Below are 19,373 nucleotides of genomic sequence, written 5' to 3' on the forward strand. Positions count from 1 at the left end.
GGAGGAGAGACGATCTCTTTCAAAAACTACTATATTCATAAAATCACTCCCTTTAGCCATAGGACTCCATACTTTGTAAATACTCAAGGCTGGAGCCGCTGGACATAAAAATAAAAACAAAGATTGACCAATCTCTCAATCGGAAACTGTATGGGAGTTTCCTGAACTGACCAAACATCCTAACCTATGAACGAAACAGAAACAAAATGACTGGACATACCCATAAACCACTTAACAGCAATAAAATAAAATAATTGGATATCCTAACTCTATCCCACGATTATATTGTGTATATAAAGTACCTAAAAACTTTGAAGTCTGGAACCGCACGCTACCAATGGGACCCACAAGACTGCTATTAACTTAAATACTATACTACGCTACTAGGACCATATTATTTCATTGCTCCACCCAATCAAATTCAGATCTAAGAGCCAAATTGAAAGATCAAGCCATCTCGAAAAACTGAGAACATGCTCCTGCATAACTTCTCTCTCTAATCCTTACCTTTCACACCACATGCAAGTCCAATTGTATTAGTATCACTTGCTGCCCTAGAGTCGCAGGCGTATCAACCCATACCAACCACTTGCTTACAATGAAATTAACATTTTGGTTCTCTTGAAGGTTTATACTTGTAACAAAATAATGTCCCTACGTAAACTAGAGAAGTATGTAAGAATGTAAACTCAAAATTAATTTCTCAGTTCATTGTTCTAACTGTTGCAGCCAATCAACCAAGAGGATTTCAGTGTTAAGACTAATTTGCATAACCAATGAAATAACATAGAGCCCGAACTATATTCCAAACCTGTGAAAGAGCTTCCTCACTGGGATGAATTGAAGACTGCGCAAAAGCAACTTTAGCACTTCTATCACAGCCAAAGATAGCATCTGGCTTCCTTAGCCGCTGAAAAGCTGCCATGGCATCAGAGTGGGTATTAAATTCCAGAAGAGCAAAACCTTTCCTCTTTCCTTCATTCTTAGGATCATCTGGTAGATAAATCTCCTCAATTTGTTCAATCCCAAAGCTTTTCAGTGTCTCAAGTACCTTGTACCCAGAAAAAAGCATAACAGCATTAGTTTGTGAACACAAGACGGTAACAGGGGCATCACCTGCAGTGACAATATGGAAACAAATGTAACATGTTGTGATCTATAGTAGGGACTGTTCCAATGCAGTTATGCATACCACCTGCATGCATTCCAAACATGGTTTAAGTAATCAATATCAGATTGGCTGTATCGACCATTTGCCGATAATGATGCATGCCCCATTCCGTATCAGTGTAACGGTACAGAACAGGGATCAATCTGTCCAGAAAAAAATATCAAAAGTGAGGGTCAACCATCCAAAGCGGACCGAACCATATCGGTATCATCCGAGACCGATACCGTTACCGGTATCGATTACTTAAACCATGATTCCAAAATGTGGCACAAGTAAAAAGGACAAAAAATCACAACAGATTGAATCGTACTTGCTCTTTTGTCCATGTCTTGCTAATGTTGCCCATATAAAGCGTATCATTGTCCTGACTCGGAGATATACCAACACGCTTGCCTCTCACCTGACAATAACAACGGTAAAACTTATCAAGATGATCAGACTTAGACGGACACACAAGCAAGCGTGCAAGTAGGAGGAGCTCAAAGATCAAAATGTACAACCTCAATCCCATCCTTCAATTCGAAAAGGACCTTCTTGGCTTGCTCAGCAGTAACATACCGAATAAATGCAAAACCTTTGCTTTTATGTGTAGTTTGATGCTTTACTATCCTTGCTGACTGAATTTCCCCAAACTCCCCGAAGATTTTAATTAGATCTTCTTCAACAGCCTCCTTGTCCAGTCCCCCAACAAATATTTCAAACTCCTTCTCTTTTTTTCTGTCTGTTAGAGGAGCTTCCATATATACAGAAGGATCTTCTTCCTCTTCATTATCTTCCTCGTCAGTTCCACTCTTATCAGCCTCTTCATCCTTATTAACAGTTCCACTGGCATCAACATTGTTAGCTCCATCCCCACCTCTTTCGGTATTTTCAACTTCTCCACAAACTTTGCTATCATCAACTTCCCCCTCTATGACGTCTTCAGCGTCCCCACCTCCTTTGGAATCTTCAACCTCATTACTTCCTTTGTCTTCAACTTCCGCAGATGAAGTCTCTTTTTTAACTACATCGTGTTTGGCCCCTGAAACAATAAAGTCATACTCACATCAGAAACCCTTTAACAGAAATGATTTCTTGAGGGTGAGGACGCATGGCAAGTAAGATTAGCCTACAAAGAAAACAACAAAAAACGTATCACTTTGTTTCACCAAATGCATGTTTACCTAAGCTTCTTGGGGCTTCTGCTTCTCTGATTCTAAAAAGTCAGCTCAGAAGTCCAAAATGCAGATCCTACGAGAGGATGGCATTCAGAATCTTTTCCTCCAGAAACCGAGAAGCTAAAAAGCCCCCCGTCCCCCACCACCATGAAAAAATGCTTCCGGGTTCTTATCCACCAGAAGCGGAATGTATGAAGCTTAGCTCTGTTTTGCAATGTTTTTTTTAAGTATTTTTGTTGTTCTTCCATTCTTTTGGAACAAAAAAGAACAGAAACGTGTTTATCAACACCAGTTCATTTTTTTGTTCTTTTGTAATGAACCGGACAAAAAGAACACATGTTGATTAAAAAAAAAAGAGCACATTTAAATTTGTTTAGGGCTTACCCCGACATTCAGCACTCAGTCAACCCCTCCCCCTATTTTCCTATGCACTCCCGCAACCCCAACCCCTGCCCCACCACCAACTCTACAACTCCACCACCCCCTCTCCCCATTTCTGTCTCTCATCCACATTCTCTGCACAACTTTTGTTTATGGACTGCCATTACAGCCTCGGTACAACGCCATGGAAATATAGGTTTGTTTATGTGACCCCCGTTCTGCAGTCCGCACTCTGTACTTTGCTTCTCCCCCAAGTTAGAAAGTGGGTAGGTGAAAAATGACATTCTTGTTGGGGATTTTCCCATCTACGTTTAGAAGGTGTATCCACCTCTGAAATCCCTGTGAATTTCTGCTTCAACACTTCCTCCCCCAAAGCCTCTGCTGAACAAATTGTATCTCTGATGGTGGCCATTTCCTCTTTATCTTTTCTGCATTAGGTCAAGCTTCGGATAGGAAAGTGATGATTTCAGTAACTCGATCATTCACTTTTCCTTTCTATGGTTTCCGATTTCGGATGAACTTTGCCTCTAATCCAAATGTTTTTTGCACCCAGACTTGCAGTCATTGTGTGGCTATTCAATGCATGTCAGCTGCATCAGATGCGCCCACCATATCCAAGGCAAAGTTGCATTTTCTCTACAAATGGCCAATCCCCAGTGTATACAATACAGTGTTGCAGGAGGATCCTGAACATTCCAGAAATGATGCAAAAAGTTGGAAGACTGGGCTCAGGCACAGAATGCCAGTTCGTTGGTTGAGTTTTCATCCGGAAAAGGAGAAGTTGAAGTGATTCTAAAATATTAAAATATAGATTTGTTTATCAGCTGCCATTAAATTTGTCTCTCATCCATGTTATCTGAGTAACATTGATGTAGATCGCAGGAACAAGGCCCAAAACCAGTCCAGACAGGTTGTGGGATGCGACTGCTGTGGGAGGCAGCTTGGTCTAATGTGGCTTGGTTCTTGGTTCTTGATTGGTTCAACCCAAGTACAGCTTGCGTGGAGAAGATTTGAAGAAGATTCCCTCTTGATTCGTGGGCCCCATGGCCAGCTCGCATGGAAGAGTTTAAGCTGCAAGATTTTAGGAAATCTTTGATTGATGTAGTTTCTCTTTTCATATTTCCTTGTAAAAGTTGGGAAGATATTTTCTAGCTGGTTTCTAGTTTTACATTTTACTTTTAGAAAGTAGGAATTCTAATTTATTGGGTTTCTATCTTTGTAAAAAGAAGGGATTGATTTAATTTGTAATTAGTTTCCATATAGGATAATATCTAATTATAAGGGGATTCCTGTCTTTTCCATGCAACAAATGACCCACTTTTGTAATCAATTTAAAGTTTATAAATAAAGGAAGAAGTCTGATCTACAGCCCAAGATTGAATGGAGAAAAAAAAAAGCTTTGCGCTGAAAAACTGTGAGAGACAGCTTGAGTGGGATGCCCTCAGGAAGAGTGAGATACTCGACCCAACCTATCCCCCTTCCCCATCTATCTTCTTCTTCCCCTCTACTTTTCTATTTATTTTTCCATCTTTAATTTGTCACTAGTTTCCTGCAACACAATCAAATCTGGATTTCTGGACAGCAAGTTTCTTGGAGATTCTATCAGCAACTGGAATATCGATCCTACTGTAGAGTTTGTTCTGGTCTGAACCAGCTCCTACATTAAACATCATGCATAGAATAAATGTTTGCAGGTTGCCATTAAAATTGAGATTTGTTTATTGACTGCCATTAAAATTGTGCAAAACAAATATAGTGGCAGTACAAAACCTGCAGCACCTTTGATGCTGAAACTGTATTGAGCAATCGGAATCGAGAGAGGAATTTGTCTTTTGTATTGGTTTTACAGTAATTGGTACAACGCGGGGATGATTATTAAATGGAAATAGAATCCAAAATGCCTAATTTCAAGTGATGCAAAGTAGGAGAACTTGGTTGTGAAGACATTGCTAGCACGGGGATTACAAAGAAACGGAAGACGAATGGGTATTGCCATCTGCTTGGAGAAATCTCTTGCCGAATTCCTTTAAGTGGTTCTGGATTACGAAAAGGGTTTGGTGATGATGGCGAGGAGTTCAGCAGTGTCACAGCTTCGTGGTGCACCGAGTTCAACCCCAAATTTCCCACTTCTCCATCTTCATATTCTTGTTCCAAGGAAAAGATGGGGGAGAGGGAAGAGGATGACATTGTGACAGTGAAATGGTAAAAGAAAAGAGGAAGAAAGACACGCTTTTTCTACCAAACGCGTTAATATTTCGTAGAACTGTTTTTCAATAACAAAACAAAAAAATAAATGGACTGACTAAAAAGTACTCATATGGAATAGAAACATTGCCAAACAGACCCTTAGCCCTGAATTCCTTTTACTGGAACAGCAGTGGTATGCTCACAATTTTTTAATTTGGTTAAAGTGTTAGGTTTCTTCCTTTATGTTTCTCATAAATGCAATTTAAGTAATCCCAGCACTTATTGGTCAATAAATGAACAAGGGCTACAATTGTTCATTTCTTAGTTTCAGTTGAAAGAAAAGTTGAGTCTTTGGTAGAGGAATTCCAGCAATGTTACCTTTGTTTTTCTTTTTCTTACTAATAATGTAGTTTATAATTCTTCTATTACTGATTGTCTTTTTCTTCTATAAAAATTTCTCTTCCTAGTCCTTCCTAGGGGTGCAAGTTTGGCCCCGATTGCCCGAACCCGCCCTTGGCCCGCCCTGATCCCGAACAAGTATCGACCCGAAAATTTTGGCCCTAAGGGGCAGCCCGAACTGAGTCAAGGTCAAGGCAGGTAAGGGTTGATGTCTTTGGCCCGCCCAGCCCGCCCTGAACCCGGCCCTGATTTTTTTACCCTGACTTTTGGCCCTGGTTTTGGCCTGAACCGACCCTAGTTTTTGCCCTAAATGTTGACTCCGGTTGTGACCCTGATGTTGAATCTGGTGGTTGTGACCCTAATTTTCGATATTGTTTGACATTGAGTCATTGACACCTCAAAACCCCTAATATATTTTCAAACTGATCTCTCTTGCCTTTTTTACCTCAAGAAAAAAAATCTCTCCTGCTTTTTTTACAAAATAAAAAATAAAAAATCAGGGTAATACCCGACCCTTGATGGCAAACCAGCGTCAGGGTCAATCAAGGTCATCCCGGCCCTTAATAACAAACCAAGGTTAGGGTCAAGGTCAGGGTCAATCAGGGTCACCCTGGCCCGACCCTAAAAAATCAGGGCCAATCAGGGCGGGTAAGAGTTGGGCTGAACCCTGAAGGGTTGGGCCTGGGTTGAAGTTTTGCAGCCCTGAGTCAATGTCAGGGTAGGTTTGGGCCTAGTTAAGGGGACTCAGGGTTGGGCTAGGGTTTTAAGAAGCCCTATGACGACTCAAGAATATGACAAGTACCAGACCCGCTTGGGAGATCGGTGCGGTGTCCCACTAAGAATACGGCAAGTACTAGGGGGTTTGAGAGATCGATGAGGGTGTGCAAACTTTAATCCCACATCGCCCAGGGAGAGATTACTGGGCTAGTTAATAACCTCTAGCCTCCTTAACATGGCACAACATATTTTAAAGCCTTGAGGCCCATGGGCCAAAGAGGACAATATTGTGCAAGGTTAATGGGGGTCGGGGCGTTACAAGCCCAGCCCAACCCGGCCCTATTGCACCCCTGGTCCTTCCCTACTTTCTCAACTGATCATGTAGTTCATGCAGCGTACTGTTCATAATTGTTCTTCTCGCCATTTCCAATGTTTTTTCTGTTTCTACTACAACTTTGATTTCTCATTCTTCTACTCCACTCTTACTATTTCCAGTTTCTACAAACTACAAAACTCCCTTATCATCCCCCCCCCACCTTTTCCTTCTTCTCAGCTCCACTTCTCCTTTCTAAACCCTCACTTTTTTTTTCTTTTTTTCTTCTTTTTTTTCTTTCCTTTTTTTTTTTCCCCCTTGGTTAGATCTAAACCATCACTTCAAAAGGGAGATATTGGAAGCTGCATAAAATGATTGAGAGCAAATTAAGAAACAAATACTATTGTATCAAAATCAGCTTAGATTTACGCCAAGAAGATCTACTAAAACTCACCTATTCAAGCAATTGATGAAAATTTTATTGAGAAAACGAAAGAATCCAGAGCATACTTGTCAAGGCGTCGCCTAGGCACCAGGCGGTTTACTTGGGGCCTAGGCGCCTGTCGCCTTATCGCACTGCATGTCGCTTTGTATTTTGGCACTTATTTATGCTCCCTATTTGAATTCAATAAAAATAGTTTAAAAATCAAATTCCGAAAGGATAAAAAGTCAACCCCAAGTCCAAGAACAAAAACTGGATTTTTAGTTGTTAAAGCGATTTAAAACTTTAAATGCTGGGGTTTTTCTCAATTCTGAAAATTTTATAAATCTTATTATGGCAAATCATTGCTAAAAACCAAAAGTCCAATAAAATAATATTTTGTTTTGATGTCTATAAAAAAAATTCATTTGGACAATTTTAACAACATTCACACACTTTAAAATAAGTTTGATCATAACAGAACTTTGTCCATACAACTCAAATTTAAGTAATCTTAGACTTGTTGGAAAGTTGGTTTTGTACCATACCTAATGCAAAAAGTCTCATGTAAAAATAAAATCATTTGACCAGTCAAAAGCATTTCTCTAATTGTTGATTTTTATTGACTTGATGTGAATTAATGTTGATTTTTATGATTTGATATGGCTTAATGTTGATTTTTTATGACATAAGGTATATGTAGAATACTAAATAATGCTACAAAAGAGGGAAAATAAAAAATAATAATTGGTCGCCTTGTTCGCATTAAGGTGGGCGCCTTGTCGCTTAGGCAGCCCTCCACTGTGTTGGTTCGCCTTGGTGCTGTGACAATTATGATTCGGAGTTTTTATCAACTTAGAGAAGGCATGTGATAGGGTACTTAAATGCTAAAGCGATCTTTTATAGGGTTTTAGAAAAGAAAAATGTTTTAACTATATACACTAGTGTATTTAAGGATGGGTGTGTCTGTCTATAACCAAGCAGGCTACAAACAGAATCCGTAACCGGGTTTTTTTTACCCTTCTTACAATGAGATGTCGATTATTTAAATTTAAAGATTTTAAATGTGTAAATTCGCTAACTCAACACAATAGCCTAAAACATTTTCCTCGCTACTCCTCTACTCCGACTCCAATGACTCTCTTCCAACCAACTTGGCACCTGGCTCCTGCATCTCAATGTAACCGCTCTTTGGGTAAGCTCCCCTCCTCCGTAAACCTGCGCCCCTCTATGTTGCCGCCCCTACCCCCACCCAGCCTCTCCAGCAAGCTTTATAAATCTCGACATTCGGTTGTCTCTCCCTACTTCTGGACTGGTCTCATAAGGGTGAGGATTACCATCAGTTCCGGAATTGAAACTTCTCGTAACTACTTCTCCGTAAGGGGAGTCAAACTATCATCCTCCTTCCACATCAAATCATGGAATTAATATGCCATACCAGACCCATGATCAAGAAAATGATCATTGGCATGAGAGGAAATTCCATTGGGAGCATTATTTTTCATAGTTGTCCTGGCGGCTTTGCCTGGATTGACACCTTGGTCACCTAGGTGACGCCTAGGCGCCTCACCAGTGTCGCCTTAAACTTTGCACCCCCCTTTCAACCGCCTTACTTTGCCTAGGCATCATGACAATTATGTTATTTATGGTGGATCTCCTGGAGCAAAGCCCTCCAACGACATTGATGACTACAAAGAGTAGCTCATTATTGGAGCTTCCCATACAAAAAATAAATAAATAAATAAAATGGAAAATAGACCCTTAGCAATAGACCAAGTGACTTCAAAAGATTTTGCAGAGGAGGGCATTGCAAAGATATGTGTTTCGATGCGATGGATTGAAGTTGTTAATTCTGAGAATCTGTGTAGCCTTTGAACAATAGGGGTGGGGGCTAGGAAATTGCAGGAATTGGTCTGGGAAGGGGGCAAAGGTCAGGGGTGGGGCATGGGATGGTATACTAAGGGCGGGGGCAGGAGTGGCAGTGCCGAGGGTTACAGAGGGTGAGTGGGCTAAGGGGTGGGGGTTTGTGGGAGGAGAGGGTTGGGGAGTGTGATGCGTTGGGGTGGGGAGGGGAGTCAGAGTCGTTGCCGGCAAGGGGAGAGAGAGAGAGAGAGAGAGAGACGGACGGAGACGGAGACGGAGGGGAAATTACCACAAAAAGAAAAATCCAATCTAAAAAGATAAACATAAATTAGGGTAAACGAGGGAAAAACTAAGGTTACAACAATAAGTTGTAGCCACCTTGGGTTACAACTAAATTATCCCATTAAGGATATGCAAACAGGAGTTAGAACTACTAGAGGAAGAAGCAAGTGATCTCACAATCACAGTTGGTTGACACTAGAGGTTGGCTTTAAGCATAAATTTGGTCAAGGATGAACTCACTAAACATATAAAGGAAACATATATGAATTTTGTAAGACTAAAGGAGAATTAAATGCCAAGTTAGAATTTCAGTGTAATGCTTTCAAATCAAAAGGTTTTACAACAAACCAAACAGAATTCATGTAGGGAAATGCCAGTAAAAAAGGGAGATGTTAAGATCACTGATAAATAGATAACCTAGATTGATCATTTTTTCTATCTTCATTCAATCATAAGTAGAAAGAAAGGGACAGCAGAACAGAACATGTTCTGCATAAAATTAGGGTGGGGTGGATTAAATGGAGAGAGGTTACATTGATTGATCATCTCATCTCATCTAATAGTAATTTTGTACATAATTCAGAGATAATTCATGTAGTATGTACTCGATCCCATATTTTTCAAATACAAAGAAAAAATGTAGCATGTACTTCATTGCATATTCTTCAAATATACAGAATATTTCGCATATTTTATACCTCAATTGTATTACTTGTAAACTTTGACCATAGTTTTCATTTTTTATATGTCAATGGCTGGAAATTATTAATTTATAAAGGGTAAAAATTGTATCCCACATTCCCTCACATTAGGGGTATTAACTATCAAAGATTGAGATCCTCACGTGAGGGACCTAGGTGTAAGTTTTATTTGCCAAAATTTTCAACAAATTTTTCACGATTAACTTTAGAAAAGTCAAAAGATACAAATATATTTAACATAGTTTGGTATATGCCAATATTTTTCAGTAATGTAACCACTCCTACGGTCATACCCAAACATATCCAAACCCATATTTTCCCCATCCTTGGACACACTACGCCTCATCTCATCAATAAAGGATACAAATTTTTTTGATACTGAATATTAGGCAACAAGAAACCACGACTACAAGTATGAGTAAAATTAAACTCACCATGTTTAGATCATGCAGTTGCACATCCATGGGTGGATCAACGTAACCCAGTCTGGAAACCCGGGCCACGAAGAACCAGGTCCAAACCCGTGTCATGGTCTATTAGGGATATTCAGGGTACTGTTTAAGGGCTTATTTTCGTCAATTGGTATTTACTTTATGGGAAAAAGAAGCCTAGAAGGCAGCGTGGCCCCTACACCCAGACATGGGAAGGGGAGAAACAACCAGCCCAGCCCCATGAAAAATGGAAATCTTGCTGCTATTATAGCTTCCACAAGTCCACCCATTGGTCCCCTTGCTGTTGCAGGGGCCACAATGCCTTTTAGGAACCTTCTCCCTTATTTTATTTTACTCATATCAGCAGTTAGCAGGCAGGATTGGAGTTTGCCTATAACTCTACTATTGTTTTAGAGTTTGATTAGGACACTTTCTTTCTTTTTCTGTTATAGATGCAAACATGTCCATCGAGAGTATCAGTTTTGAGAATTGAGGTGGTTTAACTGCTGGTTTTTTCTCTCCCTCTGTTGCTCTTGATCTCTTCTCATTTCAGGTCAACTTACTTCCTCCTTTTATTCTTTTCTTTCTCACCTACTGTTACACTGCTTTACTGTTTCTATTCCTGCAAATAACGGTACTAGTAGTGCCACAAGTTTGGACAGATCTCCCCTGTTTCTTCTCCTTTCTTCTACCGGTACTAGTAGTGCAACAAGTTTGGACAGATCTCCCCTGTTTCTTCTCCTTTCTTTTTAGTATTTTAGGTGTTAGTCCCTCTACCTGACATGACTATTACCCCAGGCTGATGGAGGGCCCATAGAGAAGAAGGGAAAGATCAAAGTAGCAGGGGAGGGAAGGGAAGCACACACTCTCACAGAGCACAAAACCAAACCGATTCTCATTCACTATCAAATCTCTCTAGCAATTGTTTATTAGTTACAGCCAATGAATAGGAAAATAGAAGACCTAATATAGAAACTCTCAACCGAAATAGGAAACTAGTTCAAAAGGAAAGAAATCCTAACTGACTCTAACTCATACATATGTACTACTTGGAAAGAAAAGACTTAAAATAATAAACTACTACTTCCAACCCTTGTTGGACCAAAATCCTGGGTTGGACCGGTTCTTCCTAGCTCTTGGCTTCCAAAGCCAATCATGCTGGTCCAACCAGTCAACTGCAGCTACATCTGCATCACAGATCCTTGTCCCCTAAAACCAATCTTGTTGAGATATACTTACCCGAAATCAAATCTCGTTCCTTAACCTCCGCCAGGCTCCGTTTCAGGAATATTTATTTGATTTTCAGATTGTTGATTACTGTGTTAGTTGATTAGATTCATGAGGGCTGGGGGTTTGGAACTTAATTCTCAAATCTCAGTTCGAACTGTTTTGTATTGAGTGTGTTATCAAAATTTGCAATATAGAAGTGTTTGGGTCCTTCAGTAAGTGTATCACCACCATGTACTCCGAGCATTATTGCATGTTCTAAGTGCAACAGACAGGCCAAAAGAATTACAAGAGAAGCAACTGTGAATTGTGATGTATGGTAAAGATTCAAGTTGTGTGCCCAAAGAGGGTGGGAGAGTTCTTTTTCAGCACACAACCAGATATTAGTACCAAAATGATCCAAATTAAGGGTCCTCGTGACAGTGGGATTCACAGTGACTTGCTTAATGTCATTCTAACTTGAAATTCTGAAAAAGCAGATCCTTATCCCGTGACAGGTGTCTTTGATGCTCACCTAAATGTTAATGTTAAACAAACCGAAATGATGAATCCACAATCAAAGCAGCTCATTAAGAAGCAATTAAAAAGAGGGTGGCCCTTGGCAAGGTTCAACATATCGAGTTTCGACCAGGTTCCAACCGTGGTCGAGACTGAAAAACTTCGAAAATTTTCGAGGAAATGGGGAAAAAATTGCCTGCAATGGTGGAAACCTTGGTTACGACCCCCAAACTGGATTTTTTTTGTCTCATTTTTTGTGTACATCCAATTTTTGACATTTCTAATATATTCAAATAAATAGTTTCCTGAAAAGAACACCTAAAGTGATACTTGTGGTGTTGACCCAAGTTTGCTAGTGTACGTTGACTGAAGTTGTACTATTGCTACATATATAAGTTACTAATTAAAAATGGAAAATACATGATTAAAACAAACAAAATATAATGTAGATGATGCAAAACAAATGATAAAAATTGAAATCATTCTACTATATTTACAATTACATTGTACAAAAAAAGTGATATTTGGGGAAAATGGGATTTACCTTTTTGCTCCAAGAACCTTTCCTTAGGTAGATGTACTTTGGTTGAGTAAGATTCAAGTGTAGAATGAAAGATTGATGGAGAAATTTCAATTTCTTGGTTGATTTCCTAGGTTTCCTACCTCTTACAGTCAAAATAGGTGGGAGAGAAGTTGATTTTGCAAAATGGGCTTGTTTCATGGGTAACAAACCCTTTTTATAAGGGGGTGATTAGACCAAAATGCTTGAACCCATCGAAATGGTTGACATGGGTCAAAATTGGGAACTTTCATAAGTACCAATGTATTTCATCTTAGTCTCCCGACCCTCCCTCAATACGGTAAAAATGGTCAAAATTTTGACCATTTCAGTCAAAATGCTGAACCATGGGCCTTGGTGCAACAATAAGGTTGCTCCATTGTGACCAAGTGGTGACAGGTGAGTTAGGAAACAGCCTCTCCGCGAAGCGGGGGTGTAAGGTTGCATACATTATGACCCTCCCCAAACCCCACAATGACTAGAGCCTTGTGCGTTGGGTACGTTTTTATTAAAGGAAATTAAAAAAAGTTACATAATCTCTCTCTCTCATACACACAAAGAGAGAGGGAGACATTAGTAATAGTATAGGCAAACAGATAATAACAATACCACCATTTCACGAAATATAAGTTGCCCAACTTCCACCAGTAGTGCCCATGTATAACTTGCCAAACCCAATACTATAGAACAATGACTTTTAGATTATGTGTTCACATACAAAACATCTAAAATATTATCTCTTAAATGGTGTTTTATACAACAACAATAAATTCCGCCTTATCCCAACTTAATGGGGTCGGCTACATGGATCTGAGCAAAACAAAATAGGTTAATGAAAGACAAACGAAAGCGGCACAATCCATCAAGTTAGGAGAACCTCAGCTAAATTGGGTCGGCTACATGGATCCTTGCCCTCCAATAGGTTTTAACCGGGTCATACTTGGGACAAGACCTAGCCTATGCATGCCATTCCTCACTACTTCTCTTATGGTCATTTTAGACTTGCCCCCTTGCTCTTTTAGCTCCTTCAATCAGAATCAGATCACTCCTCATTACTGGGGCATCCCCAGGTCTCTGTTGAACATGGCCATACCACCTCAGACAAGTTTCTCGGAGCTTGCCATTAATCAAGGCAACTTCCAAACCAGCTCTAATACGTTCACTCCTTACTTTATCCTTCCTAGTTTTTCCGCACATCCTCATCTCTGCTACACATAGCTTCTCTGTATGACACTTCTTAACTGCCCAACATTCTACCCCATACAACATAGTCGGTCATACAACAGTCCTATAGAATTTTCCTCTAAGCTTTAAAGGAATACGACAATCACAAAGCACTCCGGTCACACATCTCCACTTCATCCATCACACTTTAATTCTCTGTGAAACATCAGCCTCTATGTCACCTTCTTTATTCATGGTTGACCCAAATATCTAAAATAGTCATTTTGTTGTATATCTCCCTTCAATTTTCACCATATTATTATCCATCATAGTATGACTAAAGTTACACATCATATACTATGTCTTCGTTCTACTAATCTTAAAGCCTCTTGTTTCCAAGGTTGATCTCCATAGCTTTAACTTAGCGTTAATCTCTGCTTTTGTCTCATCACCAAAACGATATCATCGGTGAATTGCATACACCATGGGACCTCGTATTGAATGCTCTTAGTTAAATCATCCATGATAAGCACCAACAAATAAGGGTTTAAAGTTGATCTTTGATGTAACCCAATCATAAATGAGAATTTATTGCCCTGACCTCCCCTCAGATCTCCCACTAGTCACCACGCCCTTGTACATATCTTTAATTACATCCACATATTTACTCGACACCCTTTTCTTCATAATACCTTGCAGGATTAAATCTCTGGGAACTCTGTCATAAGCTTTTTCCAACTCAATAAATACAGATCATTTTTGCTAGCTTTATATCTTTCTACGAGCCTCCTTGGTAGGTAGATAGCTTTTGTCGTGGATCTACCTGGCATAAAGCCAAATTGGTTCTTCAAAATATAAGTCTTCTCAAACAGGCTTCAATAACCATCTCCCATAGTTTCTTAGTATGACACATTAGAACAAACACTCTTGAGGATATAAGGTTGTGTGTGTGTGTAAGAGAGAGAGAGAGAGAGAGGAGGGGAAAACTAGACAAAATGTGTTTTGTAATCCTTCTCCTTCCACCTATTAAAAGTCTAAAAGCACCATTTTTATTTTTTTTTGGGGTGCATATAATCATTAGGAGGAAATAAAATAAAGATTACTCCACTCACAAGATCAATACAATTCAAGGACTCTAATGTAAGTGCAAAATGACATGCCTATAACATGTTCACTAAATTGTAACTCAGTCCACAAAACTGCTTGGTGTTGTATCAAACAAAACTGACCTTGCAACTAAAGCAAAAGGGATTATTATTGCGTTAGTCACAACTTTGAAAAATAGCTGACTTGTTAGCTAGCAAAATATTTCACCGTGTAGGGTCTATCATGTGCTATGTTTGAGCTAAATTCAATTATTGTTTCAAATATATTCTATATACACCCTCTGTACATAAAAATGACAATTTTTGTTTTCTTGCTTGATAGATCTGAGGGGAGGGGTTCTCTGCTCAGTCAAATATGCATAAACTCCCCACGTCAACCTACCCTATTTCTATTCTTTTAAATCTTTTCCTGAGCAAGCCCCTTTGCGAATCTGTTGACACCACACCACGTACAAGAACTTACTATGAAAAATATGAAATGTGCCAAACTGATAAGGAGAGAACCCTACCAGTAAGTGATCCAAAGAAAATATGGTGGGACAACTTGAGAAATTAATACAAAAAAACAAAAAAACAAAAAACAATTGAATCTGTATTGGGATATTAACTGTAAAAAATAATAAATAAAAAATGAAGAAGGTCAAGTATTCATAATTGGGAGTTTAAAGGTTCAATCTAAATTCAGTTACTCCAAATATATCCAACGGGCACACCTTTCCTTTACAAACAATAGTTTTGTTTTCTCCCGTTTGGCAGGTAGACTAGAATTTTAGCAATTTGGAAGGAGGCGAGCTAGGTTTTAGTGCTATAAAGAACAATACATCAGGCCAAATTCATCAGTAAAACGAGGACAAACTATCAGTCGTAAATTCGTAATTTGAAAATCAAACGTAGGTATAGATAAAAGAAAATGTTTCCTTTGTCGGTACCTTCATCGCTTTCTTTTTGAGTATCTTTATCGAGATCCATATGGGCAGCTCCATTCTCCTCGTCTCCGTCATTCCTCTCTTCCGCCTCCTCCTTGCCTTGCATGTCATCTCCCTCCTCCTTAACATTGGAAGCATTCAAAATAAGAGAATCCCCAGACACAACTTCCGGAATCTTCTCCTCGACAACTCCTTCAATCACACTAGGCTCATCCTCGACCAACACAGCATTCAACCACGACTCTCCTGTTGTAATAGCCTTGTCCTCATGAGCAGTCGGCAACACCTCTTCTACTTGTTGGACCTCTGCCTCCAATAACCTTTCTTCTTGAGAAACTTCTTTCTTCTCTTCTTCGGCGGAGTTCTGCACTACATCTGCAAGCTTTGTCTCCTCGACAGCGCCCAACTGAGCCTCCAATTCGGAAGCTCTATTTTCCACAATCTCCGGTTGTGATATTGGGGTCGCCTTCTTCCCCCTTGGTCCCCTCTTTGCAGAGGCAGCACCCTTCTTAGCCGATGCTCTAGGAGGCATTTTTCCCTCTGAGAATACCTAGGGCCTATGGGTAAACCTTGCACACTAGGGTTCTGCAGAAAGATGAGAACGAAATCGTGAAACGCAGTATACAGGCTACACAGTATGAAGAAGACCGGAGAGGAGGGCGAGAGAGACCTAAGAACCGTGGCCCGTGGGTAAAATTGAAGCTCCGTTTGATTGGCTTGACGTTGGGTGGGAAGTGGTGAAGTTACTATGTAGGAATCCTTATAAATGAAGAAACGGAAAAAAGGTTCTCTGAGCGGTTGCGCAGGTACTACGTAGGAATCCTTATAAATGTGTCTGTCCCTCTTCTCACTTTTTTTTTTTTTTATTGTTATAAAGTTCTCTCCTCATGTGAGAATATGAAGCCATTGGGTAGAGATGCGATTTCACGTGAGGTGAAGAGACATTTGGAAGCGTTAGCGTAGGTCACTCTTTTAGTCAAATCTCAATCTCTCACTATACTTGTCAATCAAAAGATTTTGATGGCATTGGTCTTAGGAACCCAGCATTTCAAAATAATATTTGCTTTCCGAGGTCTTCAGGATATTGTTTCATGATCCTATCTCATCATGTGCTCATTTTATGAAGTCTCTTTATTTTTCGAAGGAGGATTTCCTAGATGCTAAAGTCGATAGTAATCACACCGGTGAGCATTTCCAGATATATTACTTAAAAGAATTGACAAAACACACCTAGAATTGATAAAATTTTGTCTCTATTATCTCAAAACTCTTGGGCATGTAGGGACATCCTTGAAGGGAGGAGGGTTCTCAAGGAGGATCTTCTTTGGAAGGTTAGGGTTGGGTATAAAATTGATATATGATGCGACAAATGGATCCACTCCTCCCCATACTTCGAATACAACATCAATTTATAATAAACCACCCCATTAAAATGGTTGGTGATATTATCCTCCAGGACTCTCGGAGATGGGATATCAAGCTTTTTGACCTATGGTTCGGCCATGTTGACAAATATGCTATCCTTAAGATTCATATTTCATTGTTCCCACAAGAGGATCGGCAGGTGTGAGGTGCTTCAAGTGAAGAGAAGTTTTCATTTAAATCTTCCTATCATATGCACTGTAATGTAATCATAGATAGTTCAAGCTTAGAGAACATATGTCCCCTTCAAATATGAGCAAATGGGAGTCCACCCCCCCCTCTGTTTAGAAGTCAATTTGGCCCTGCAACTCACTACCAAAGATCAAGTCCCTCTTATGGAAAGCGTGTGTCAAGGGCATATCTATTGGTGAAGGGTGCGGCAAAGGAAGGTCCCTATTGATTCACAGTGCCAACTCTATGGAGCCTTTGTTGAATCTATTGACCGCATCTTTCTTCAATGATCCTTTGCATAAGTCGTGTGGTTCCACAATCTTCTGCCTATAAAGTACCACGGAACATCGATTTTACTATCTCGTATTGGATGCAGGATTGGTGTCAATTTCATAAATTGGGCAAGAAGAATGGCAAGGAGGCGATTAGCTTGTGGAGTTTTATTTTTTAATATCTTTGGCAAGCCATAAATGAGATTACAATTAAAAAAGAGAGCATGGGAACCATATGATGCCCCCTTCGTTGCTCCCATTGTATTGGCATGTAGATATTGGTACACACCAATGGTTATGAGAATAGTAGATCAAACTGAGTGAAAAGTTTGGGCCTCAATGACAAAGTCACCACTTGAACCCACAAACAAAACTGTTGACTCCACTCCTTGGTTCAATAAAAAAACCGGATATATGTCAAGTGACAACTGAGGAGAGTGTTAGGCACATCAGTCCACCCAATTAAAGTAGATTTAAAATCTACAAGTATGTTAAACATATCAAGCGCATCCTGATGCTTCACAAAATAATGAAAAATAAAGAAAAGGGGAGACAAATGCATTCACTTCAATCTGGTCACACTTAAAGGCAAATGTTAATATATGTGAAAATAAATCAAAATGTTCCCATGCTTTTTTTTTTTTTTAGAATGCACCAAACAATATAAACCCTATAGCAAGCAACTATTTATACAAATATGTCAATATATACATGCTATAAGCGTTTTGGGTTTTCTCATACAAAGGGAAGAAGAAAGGGTTTGGGTATAATTTGATTTTAGGTTTTAATTTTTTATTTCTTAGAAAAACGTATAAATCTGCATAATACTTGTATTATTCTTGTATAATATTTCAGACCATAAACTTAAATATAAAACCGTATCTATAGATCTGAAACTTCTTTATCCACCAGTGGGTGCATATTGTATCACAATGGATGATTGTATTTGATGGATTGGATGTCATGATTTTGTATTAATGAAACAAATGTTATTCGAATTTTTATATCACTTGGGCAGTGCGTATTTGATGATTTACTGATAGTGTGATACATGTACTATAAATATTAAAAATAATATCGATAATTTTTATTTTTTTGGTACATAAGTATTCCTGAATCTGAATACGAATTTCATTTTGTCTCCTTTTTTTACCGAACTCTCAAATTAGCCAAACAAACTATCTTGAATAATTCTCAAATCCAAATTTTCTAAATGGTTGCTCTTAAGCAAAAGATTCCCATAAGTTCAATTATGGGAAAAGGTTGGGTATGCCGCCGATATCAAGTATGCTAGCACCCATTGTGTCTATCTCTCTCTTCCCTTTTTCTGTAATGACCCTCATATCCTTCTTGAATGATACTCCATCATGTGTTCCTATTGGTGCTATCCGCTAGCATACTTGATATCAGCGGCATACCTATCCCTCTCCCTTCAATTATACATATCTTCTTTCATTATTTTTTATTATTTTTATCAGTTTATTATTATTTTTAAATGCTATTAAACCTAGTTGAACTAGTTGTATAATTCAGATTTGGCCGAATAATTCATTTGAGTTTAAAACTCATAATTTTTTTTCTTATATATATTTGGCAAAAAGTTGTATTCGGGCTAATTAAATTTTGAAAAATTTACCGCGCCACCCCATGGAGAATGCCACAATTATAAGATCATCCCCTCTGTTTCATCAAATTATATTCAGACCCCTTACTGTCAATCACCGTGTCGAGTTAAAATGACTGTTACACCCTTAGCATTAAAAAACTCATGTTTTAACCGTTGTACCTTGCATGTATGTAGACTTGGACTTGGACGGAGGATCCAAAACTGAAATTCCTTTGATATCGATTTGGCCAGGGTATGGCTATTAAACAGAGAGTAAACAGACTAGTTCATCGCAATGATTTGCATAACCGATCTCCAATTTGATTATGTTTGAGTTTCCCAATCCAATCCTCATACTTGAACCCACGTTTTGATTAAAAAAAAATAAAAGTCAGAATC

The 19,373-nt window shown here is 39.1% G+C and overlaps 1 protein-coding gene across 1 annotated transcript; it reads right to left on the bottom strand.

Annotated features, from left to right (window-relative positions):
• Positions 1-811: 811 nt before the first annotated feature.
• On the bottom strand, positions 812-16,277 carry LOC122087442 (nuclear localization sequence-binding protein-like; the record flags this gene model as incomplete). The annotated part of the gene is given in 4 exon segments (XM_042656583.1): positions 812-1,051; positions 1,482-1,571; positions 1,672-2,192; positions 15,507-16,277. Coding segments are annotated over 4 exon segments (1,380 nt in total), but the record flags the coding sequence as incomplete, so codon positions are not given.
• Positions 16,278-19,373: the final 3,096 nt, after the last annotated feature.

Source organism: Macadamia integrifolia, chromosome 8 (genome assembly GCF_013358625.1).
Source record: "Macadamia integrifolia cultivar HAES 741 chromosome 8, SCU_Mint_v3, whole genome shotgun sequence".
NCBI lineage: Eukaryota > Viridiplantae > Streptophyta > Magnoliopsida > Proteales > Proteaceae > Macadamia > Macadamia integrifolia.